The following is a 10,572-nucleotide window of genomic DNA, read 5'->3' on the forward strand; positions in this document are numbered from 1 at the left end:
GTTTGCGTTCAGACCCCAAATCTGTCACTTACTAGCTTTCTAACGGTGGTCAAGCTACTTAACCTCTCTGTGCCTTACTTCCCTTATCTGTAAAATAGAGGTAATATTAGTACCTACCTTGTAAGGTCTTATAATGATAAATTAGTTTCCATCTATCTAGGGCACTTAGAACAGTACCTGGCTTTTAATAGGGACTATATAAGTGTTTGCTGTTATTTCTAAGTAACACTATTACTTTTTATCCCAAAGCAATCAAGCTGGTTTCATATGAGCAAGGATTTTTTTTTTTTTTTTTTTTTAGTATTTTAAATTTGGTTATATTTTAATTATTTTCTTTAGGCATTTACTTGTAACCACCTCTGGCCAAACACCCTTTAAGAAGGCTAACCAGTGGGGTGCCTGGGTGGTTCAGTCGGTTAAGCATCCGACTCTTGATTTCTGCTCTGGTCATGATCTCAGGGTGGTGAGATCGAGCCCTATGTTGGTCCCTGGACTGGTCGTGGAGCCTGCTTAAGATTCTCTCTCTCCCTCTCCCTCTCCCTCTGCACGGCCCCCCACCCCTTTGCCTCACACTCTCTCTTAAAAAAAAAAAAAAAAGGCTGACCACTGAGCCCCCTTTCTCTGGGATCCATCCTGCCTTAGTGACCCAGATAATTACTGGAACTTCATCAGGCTCTCTTTCACAATGTGATCCCAACTTCTTTGATACAGGCACTGGACCCAAGCTGGGTCAATGAAACTCTTTCTAGTCAAATGTGGAATTAGGACTAAGTGGTTCTAGTTTGGACCAGCTGTCTGCTTGAGTGAGGAGAAATAAAGTAGAAACTGCTAGAGGAAGGTGAAATGCAGACAGAGGTGAGCTAAGAGATTAAGAAAGTGGACTTCTTGACTCCCCATGAGATTTCAGTCTTTGGTCCCTGCTTCCTTCTAGGCTTGACATCCAAATCTTCCCTAGATTCCATAGGATTCCAAAAGAAATTCTCATCATTGCTGAGGCAATGTCAACTATTTTTGTTTCTTGTGACCAAGAATACCACCTGATACAGTCACTTCCAGTACTGCACTGCACACAGGGAGATGAATAAGTAAGAATGTGGGAAAATGTCCTGAGAGAAAAGGGACGGGATAACACAGCTAGCCAGTACCTCTTTGTTTTCCACAACGAGGGTTCTCTCTGGCTTCTCACAATCATCAAATTCTGGTTGCCAGACCACTTCTTCCAAGTCCAAATCTAAAATAATTTCTTTAATTCTTACATTTCTTTCCTTCACACGTGCAACCTCAAACTCTTTTTGTTTATATGCAGCATCAAACTCATTGTTGAAAGCAGTTTTTACCTTGTAAATGACATCCTGAAATATCAATGTAATACTGAGAACACATCACATGTTATAGATCATTACTAGTAACATGGTCTCACGGTTTTACTTTCCTTCCAAAATCACTTTATAAATTATCAGGAAGTTAATCTTTCTAAAATACAGTTTATATTAAGTCATTTCTTGGTTCAGTAATCCACAGTGGCATCCTATCATGGGTAGGATTAAGGCAATAGCATAACTGTTATATCACAATCTACTTCCTGAAATGGAAACCGTAACTCAGTATGCAGGTATGTTGATAAATGCTGAAGTAGATGATGGATACTTGGAGACTCTTTGGGCTATTCTCTCAATTTTTGTATATGTCCTAAAAAAATCCATAATAAAATACTTAAAAAGTGATATGTGATCTTTAAATTGGGAAATGTCTTTCCTTTGAAGCCTTGTTTGGGGGAGATGTGGTAAGGAAAGGATGGCCTATAGAGGTTGTTTGGAGAATTTCCAGAAAAGCACAACCACACACAATATGGTCAGGTCATTCTCAGGTAGGACGGGGACCTAAGTTGGCTAGCTGGATCAGCCAGTTGTCCAGGTGGCCGTGGGTCTGATTGGATTGTTCCCACCTGTGCTGGTGAGTGGAATGATGGTCAACTAAAGTAGCCTTATTTTACCGTCAGAGTTCAGTCTGTATATCTATCCTACTGAAGATGAAACCATTAAAGCAGGTAGAAAGATGATCTTAACAGATGACACCAGAATTTCTCTTGGGCTGAAACTAACCTTGTAGGACAATGCCTTAATAAGACAGCAGAAAGGCGAGACACTGAGGGCATGGGTCAGCAAAAGCTGAGCAACAAAAGAGATAACTAAACAGTTTTGGATATAAATGCACAGGAATTTCAGGGGTTGGAGGAGGAGAAGAAAAGAAAAAAATAGGAAGAGAGAGCAGAGTATCATGGTAGGAGGCTGGAACTCAAATGGCAGATATGGTGGGAGGACTTTCAGGAAAAGGAACGGCCAACATTAAATTTTGAAGCATTCACATTGGTGCAGTCTGTCACTGAAATTTCAAAAACTTTTGGTAGGCATATACAGATGTGTTCTGAGACTGACTTGTTCAGTGGAGAGTAAGGAGTAGGAGCTTAGAGTGTGTGGGATATTGCACCTTATTCCTGAGTCCCAGAAGAGAAGTTATGGAAGTCTTAGAGAGGAAATTGTATTTCCCCAGGTTAAGGGGATAGATAAGCAATCATATCTTGATCTAACAGACATCTGAGTTACCTAGAAGATGGCATTCAAGGATCTCTCTTATCTTTGAGCTTACTGAAAATCTAAGTAGAAGAAGAGTTTGTTTGTGGTGTCAGCTAGGGTAGGTATTCTTCAGAAAACCTGTTATCATAGAACCCAGTCCAAAGAGATGAAAGCAACTCTTGTACACAAGTTCTGTTTGAAGAACATGGACACACTAGCCATCTGGATATTTCTCTATGTACCTTAAAGACATCATTTGGTTAGCATTAGATTTCAATTTGAGCCTTTGCAAGATGCCTCATGGGGAGTTTTAGAGATTTTAGAGGATAAAGAAAAAATTCACCTACTTTCAGTAATATAATTTGGTTTATTTTCTCCTCTCTGGAATGAAGTTCCAATTGGCTTGACAACAAAGGGGCTTGTACACCAAAATCAGTACTCAGACTGCCAAGCAGGTAATTGGGCAAGTTGGAATTTTTTACCGCCACTTCTTCTTCTTCTTCTTCATCCTCCTCTTCATGATGCTTCTTAACCAAGGTAATTGTAGACTGAACCTCTATAATTTCCTTCCGTAGCTTAATATAGAAAAAGGTGACACGAAAGTTATGCAAGAATAAGAATTCTCTAAAGGGCAATTTTGTGACAGCTTAAATATTTCAGTCATTTTAGATGTTACATTGTCTTGTCAACAACTGAATTCAAAGTGATGGATAGATCCCGATTCAGAAGAGATTTAAGCTTTGGAAACTGATAAAGTGTGGATAAGTCAAGAGAGTAAAAATTGTCTTTGACAGTATGTAATAATTTATATTTCTGTCAGAATGACAACTGCTTATAAATATCATGAGTCTTTCTTGGTACCTAAACATTGAAAAATATACCTTCTCTTAATATTTACAAAGAAACTTATTCACATAAGACTGATGAGTGTAGGTTAAGAAGACTTGAAGAATGCCTTCATTTTATGTTTCAGAAAAAGAATGGATGCAAAGTTCTGACCAAAACTACATTGATGGGAAATTTTTTCTAGTGGTCTGATAGAGATTGCTGTTTTAAAACAAACAAACAAACAGGTGGAATTGCTCTAGGAAAATCACAATTCCACCAAAACAGATACTACTTCATCTTTGGTCAATTATTTAAAAATATAATCCCTCGTGATAAAAGAAGATAAAAAGAGTAGGGTAGATGAAGACAACTTCTGACCAGGACAAGAACAAAACCCCAAATCTCATTTTTTGAAAGCATGTCCTCTTATTTGGGGGCTAGCTAACATTGTATAGGATTATAGGCTTCTTGATTTACTGTGTGGATTTAGCTCCTATATTTATTAAAATATATTCTACAAATTAACAAGTAATGAAAATGTAAACAATATCTAAACTTATCTTAAGTTGTATCCTAACTCAAATCTGTATGGAGACCCTAAAATAAAACACATTACTTATATAAATAACACATATATATTTAAAATTGTACTTTAAGACATTCTGTTTCAATCTTCTTTTGCTGCAAAACTCTCTTTAATTCTTTCAACTCTTCTTCAGTGCGTTCTTTCATTGGAAAGTTCTCAACCACGTAGGGCATGTGAAAGCACTTGGAAAAAAAAAAAAGCAAGATGAAATAAATTCATTTGTAGTACCATTGTGCGTATCAGAGGTGGAGTGAGGGATATTATCCCTGATCAAAACGAATTCATAGGTCATCATGCGTGAGTGGAATTGACAGTGGAAACTTTCTTTAAAATAAAACAATGTACATCATTAGTAATGATGTAAACTTTGGGTAGAAATACTGTGCTTTTGTGAGGGATTTATTTCTAGAGCAGTGGTTCTCAACTAGGAGTGATTTTGCTTGCCCTGTCTCCCTCCTCCCCAGCCCTCCAGGGACATTTGGCAATATCTGGAGATATATTTGATTTTCACTAATGGGGAGTTTTGGATACTACTGGGGCCTAGTAGATAGAGGCCAAAATATCCTACAATCCACAGAACAACCCCCACAACAAAGAATTATCCAGCCCCAAATGTGCCGCTCTAATGAAACCCTGTTTAAGAGCAATACTCAATCACAAATATGTAGCGTGGCCATATACTTCATTATCCAAATTGGAGGGAGGCATATTTGAAAGTGAGAAGGGTGCTCTTATAGTTAACTCTAGGACCACAGGCATAAACTGGGACTTCTGGTCACCCTACACAAAGAGGGAAATTGTGTTGGGAGGAATCTCAATGAAAAAGCATTAAAAAACCCAGATGTTTAGAGGGTACAGGTAGAACTGTGAACAATATTATGTCTAGTTTTCGATCTATGTGGAATGTGAGTGAAGTGGCCTTTTGGAAGAGATAGATATGAAGAGTGGATGTAGGTAGTTCATAGAGGAAAGAAAATCTTAAGAGATGGTGGCTTGGAAGTACACAGGGACTGAGTAGAGAGGGAAGAATGATAACAAGAGAAAGTGTCACAACTAGGTGGAATTTGGTACAGGGAGGGCAAGGATGCTCTGAATGTTTTTCCACGTATGCATTATCTTAAAATTATTTAAAAAAATTTTCTGCCATGAGACTTTCAATGAAAGTTCTCATCAGCTAAGGTGTTGTACCTGGAATTATATCTGTTACCTTAAGAGCTCGACCTTTCACAGCCATCGAATTCCAGCATTCTTCTTTAATAAGTTCAGCCAAATAGGCCTTGGCGAGGTTATGCATCTCTGCATCCTTTCTTATCTTGCAGAACGTAGATGAAGGGAAAAAATAAACATGAATATGTGGCTTCTTAAAAAATAATCTGAATTATAAATTCACTCATCAGTCACGGCTGCACATTTAGTGGCTGTCTTCTTGCCCCACCACACGGAACTGTCCCGTGCTGAGATGCACTTGGGGAGAAACACTTTCCTGTCTCAAGGACCTTTCCTAAAGTTTAGTCTGGAGGCTTGGAATTCCCTTCCTTGAGGACCAGGGTATCAACATAAACACCTCTAAAGGCAGACAGGTCCTAAACATGAGCCAAGTTGGTGTGAGGCCAGCTGCATGGCCATGGTGGGCTAGACAGCTAAAATGCACACTATCACAGATCTGGCGGGTTGGTGCAGGGCTGGGGAGCGAACCCACTATGCCAGGTCTTCCTGTTTTGTTAGAGAAGTTTGAAAATGTGTATTTTTTATGAAACTACCAGATATCTAAATGTTGGCTTAATTCTTGTCAATGCATATTTGAAGTGCCAGTTTGTGACCTCTGTCTTGGGGTCACTTAATTCTTCTTATTATTTATATCCACTATAAATAAATGTCCCATGACTCTTGGGGATCATATGATTGACCTTTTCTCATTTAGAAACATATGTTACCTCAATTGGTTTTATCTGCTTAAGTAAGCCAACTGCTTGACCTTTAAGTGATTAAGAATTCTTGTTTTAATGGAGTTTGCTAAAAGACCTAATATGAAAGTGAGGACCAACAATCTTTAGTCCTTAGGATCCTCTTCAGAACCTCTTTTGCATTTCTCTTTGTTGGCAGAATTATCAGCAAACTAGTTAAGAATAATATCCCCTGGATTAGAAAATGTCATATTTGTTCATTCGATCATTCATGTTTATTTTATTCATTGTCTGATCAAAGGCTTTGTTTAATTTGCATTTTATTTCTTTTTTATCCATTGAGTTAATGGTTAATACAGTTTTAAATTATTTTTTCCTTAAATAAACAGCTATTTTGGCCTATCAGTTCAGAACCTGCCTGATTCCCAGCCTACCCAGCCCTGCCCTCTCCACTGCTGAGGCTATTTGATCAACTCCTTCAGACTCCGTCCCTATTTCTGTGTCCAGGTTGTCATTACTGGGCTTTGGTCTTTTCCCTATGGTTGAAATCCTGTCCAGAGCTAACTAATATCCTGGTCCCTTTAGGACTGGGATGCCTGACAGGTAGGTACCACTAACTCTTCCTAGGGACTAGTAGTCTCTTCCCAAATGTGCCTGGGTTTATGGTGTCATCTGCTAACCCTGTTCTGTGCTGGACCATCTGGTTTCACTATCACATCCAATCTGGGGCTAATATTTCTTTAAAGCCCAGAGTTTTAAAAAAAAGTAATAATATTGGGCAAACAAGCATGTGAGGAGACTTTCTCTGTACCAAAGACTGCCTCAGAAGATCAAGAAGGCTTCTGGGGGAATATGCAGGAATTTGATTAAGTGGCAAGGAGCATCTGGAGCGGAGACATGGGGTGGGGGTAATCAGGGTGGGTTTATCAGTGGTCTGTAGGTCAGTAGGCCAGAGGAGGAGGTTTGTGGGGATGAATCGTCACACATGAGCTTGGAGGGAGAAGCAACACTAGAGTGAGGATGGGGGTAGGCACCCGACCCAAACTCCCTGCAAAGTGGTCAAGCTGAGCAGGCTAGGAAAACCTGGTGCCAGAATGGGAGGAGGCATTCCAGGCTTGGATGAAGCCAGGGTCGAAGGGGAAAAGCCTGAAGCCTGGTAGGCAGACTGGGAGTGCTTCCTGGTTTTTATTCAAGTTATAAGACATTAGCCAAGTGATTCTAGGTCCAAATGCTTAGTTTCCTCAAGTCAGGACAACAACAACCTACCTTTTTGGACGGTTGTGACCATCAAAATAAGTAACATTGAAAAAGCCCCTAAATTGGTGCCTATTTGTTATAAATAAGAATATGGGATCATGTCTAATAGTTTTCTGTTGAGCGTAACAAAAGCCAAATTCTTTATCATGATGTATGAGGTCTTCAGAGCTGGCCTCTGTTCCCACCCATTCCATGAAGCGCTCTCCTGTCCACTGTGCTACTGCCCTTCTGGCCTTTCTGTTCCTGGAATACTCCATTTCTGCCTCAGGGCCTTCATTCATGGTGCATCCTTAGTCTGCCATTCTCTTCCCCTAACTCTTTGCATAGCTAACTCCTCTCCTTTTCAATCCCAAATGAAATGTCACCTCTTTCAAGTGGTCTTTGACCACAGAACTAGATGCCTCACATCCATCACATAATTCAGTTTACATCATACAATATAGAGAGATTTGTTTAGGGTCTGTCTTCTCTACCAGATTAGCTCCATGTGGGCAGGACCTATCTGTCTCAGTCATCGTATTCCCAGCACCGACAACAGTGCCTGGCATGTAATAGGTGTTCAATAAATGTTGCAGAATGAATGAATGGATAGATGAATTTTTCCTCCTTGAGGTGAATTTTACCTCTTTGAGTATTATTAAGGTCCTCTTGGTCCTGATTCTGTTATCCAATATATTTCCTTTCCTTCTCAGCCTCATGTCATTCACTAATTTGACAAATATGCCTCATTTCTATATCTTTACTCCAGTCATTAATTAACATGCTTAACAGGAGAGAGTTCTGGAGCATATGACTGGAAACCTCTCTGCTAGAGGCATCAAATTATCAGCCTCGTTTTGATATAGTTGTTGAACCAATTATAATCCACTTAAATGTCCTTGAATCCAACCGTATTTCCTTCTCTTGCTTAGAAAAAAACATTTTTATTCTTGCACACTCAAAAAATCAAATGTACTGTGCAGGTTGAGAAAGAGGTAGCTTAAGAACATTCTGTGTAAAACACAATTAGGACTTTGACCTAAAATAAAATCCATACAAGTAAACAATATAATGTGACCACCACAAAGAGATGCAAAGTCTATAGCAATAGAAGTTTAGTATCTAGAGAATTAGAGGTTTCAGTTTGTGTTTTTCTCTAAACTGGACAGATAATAATTGGAATTCTTTTGTGGATGCCATACTCAAATATAATGAAACCAGAGGGAAAATGCATGATGATGATGAAGCTATTGAAACTACATTATATGATGGCCATAGGACCTGGGATCGCTAGCATAGACAAGACAAGACACAAAGGGAACATGGTAATTGCTAATCTTCTCTATTTTCAGAGTGACCATTGAGTAGATGATGCTCAAAGGGTAGAGAAGTCAGTGAATAAAGGGAGAAAGATTTCAATTGTAATTAAGGAAGGGCTAGTGGCGCCTGGGTGGCTCAGTCAGTTAAGCATCCAACTCTTGATCTCAGCTCAGGTCTTGATCTCAGGGTCATGAGTTCAAGCCACACGTTGGGCTCCATGCTGGGTGTGGAGCCTACAAGAAAGAAAGAAAAGGAAAGGAAAGAGCTCACTAAACCAGAAGGTCCAAAGTTGGCATAAGGTGGCTGAGAGGATTTCTAAAAATGTTCAAACATATGGTGGAAGATGGTTGGAACAAATATCATGAAGGAGAGACAAAACATCAGATGTGTGGCTGGCCTAGACACTCTTCTTTCCCCTAACTCCCAAATTTAATAATTCTCGGACTCATTGTATTTATATGCACTAGGTTTTTGTTTTATTTGCATTATCCTAGAAAAGTTCTCCTTCCCATTTTCTTTTTACTTCTTTCATTATATTTCTTTCAGGTGCCTAAATTAGATTTTTCAATACCTTTGCCACTTCTTCCTCATTTTCATCGTGAAGTCTTTCCAGTTCTTCAAGATCCAGGCCAAATTCCTTTTGGTCTAATTTTGCAATATTATCTACTGTTTCATTTTCTTCCATCATAGTCAGAACCTGAATTTTCAAATAAGAAAGAATGATGACAAGTAAAGAATTAAACTTTATAGACATGCTTTTCTGAGTCTCTTTAGACAGCAGTCAGTAAAAAAGATGTTTTATTTACCTAAATGTAACTATCAAGTAAGCATTATGGACTTATTGTGGTCACTTAAGTTTTCAGAATTAACCCTTAAAAACTCATTAATCTAAAAACAACAAGAAAAATCTGTAAATTCATCACTTCATTCAATGAAATTAAGGAATTATTGATATTTAGGTGTGCTGATGGTATTGTGGTTATGTTTTAAGAGTTCTTATTTTGGGGTGCCTGGGTGGCTCAGTCAGTTAAGCATCTGATCCTTGATCTCAGCCCAGGTCTTGATCTCATGGTTGTGAGCTCGAACCCCATGTTGGGCTCCATGCTGGGTGTGGAGCCTACTTAAAAAAAAAAAAAAAAGAGTCATTATCTTTTAGAGGTACATACTTAAATAATTAAGGATGAAATGATATAATATCTGGGATTTACTTCAAAATGATCAGGAGAAGGGATAGTGGGTAAGGGTATAGATGAAACAATATTGGCCATTGGATTTATTATTTTATTATTCTCTTTCCTTTTATACATATTTGAACATTTCTAAAATAAAAATTATCTTTAAAAGTTTATAACTTCAGAAAATTCAGGGCCAAAGAATATACATTGTAACATATATGACAAAGTATTAATATCGTCAATATATAAAGAGCTCTTACAAATCAATAAAATATCAGAAAATATAACAGAAAAATTGAGGACTTCGATTTCAAAATGGTTGACTGAGAATGGGGTTTACAATCATCCTTTCCTGCCTCAATCCATAAAATTAAGAGGAAAGAAGTGTATAATAAATAGATAAATCTACTATAATTAAGAGGGAAAAAAGGATCCTTCAGTACCATGGAACCTGTAACATCTGAAAAATGAAAATCAGATGGATCCGAATGATACATCATAGCCCCAAGTGCCCACAAGACAATACTTAATAAAATGTAGAAGCTACACCAGATATAGGAGCATGGGGTAACCTAGAAGTAACTGGCAGAGTGATTAGTTGGGGGTACTACATCGGAAACAGGCAGTGGACAGAACCTGCCTGTATGTGTATTGCCACTTGATAAAACTCCCCAGGGGGCCCAACAGTAGTAACATGGGTGTTTGCTGCCAAGTGGAGGGAACTGGAATGAATATTTGGGTGGGAGAGATAGGTCAATGACAAGGAGTGTGCCAGTGGCTAGAAGGAATTAGAGGACATCTCCCCCGCCACAAGATAGGTGGCCAAGCCACTTCCCAACACCACCCACCCCTTCTCATTTTACTGAAAATAGACCAGAATACCTGCTGACATCTTCCCAAAAAGGTTCAACTGGTGTGGTGGAATTATAATGGGGCATGTCAATTTTAAA

General features: G+C 38.7%; 1 protein-coding gene across 1 annotated transcript in view; it reads right to left on the minus strand.

Moving 5' to 3' along the window:
• Window positions 1–10,572, minus strand: part of CFAP43 (cilia and flagella associated protein 43) — a 115,103-nt gene that overhangs the window by 31,168 nt on the left and 73,363 nt on the right. The window contains exons 20-24 of the mRNA XM_035028633.1: window positions 9,019–9,144; window positions 5,195–5,299; window positions 4,053–4,169; window positions 2,921–3,148; window positions 1,146–1,352 (exon numbers count right to left, since the gene is read on the minus strand). Of these exons, the coding sequence (XP_034884524.1) occupies window positions 1,146–1,352; window positions 2,921–3,148; window positions 4,053–4,169; window positions 5,195–5,299; window positions 9,019–9,144 (783 nt within the window). The remainder of the gene's footprint in view (window positions 1–1,145; window positions 1,353–2,920; window positions 3,149–4,052; window positions 4,170–5,194; window positions 5,300–9,018; window positions 9,145–10,572) is intronic.

Source organism: Mirounga leonina, unplaced genomic scaffold (genome assembly GCF_011800145.1).
Source record: "Mirounga leonina isolate KUSES-001 unplaced genomic scaffold, KU_Mleo_1.0 Mir_114, whole genome shotgun sequence".
Lineage (NCBI taxonomy): Eukaryota > Metazoa > Chordata > Mammalia > Carnivora > Phocidae > Mirounga > Mirounga leonina.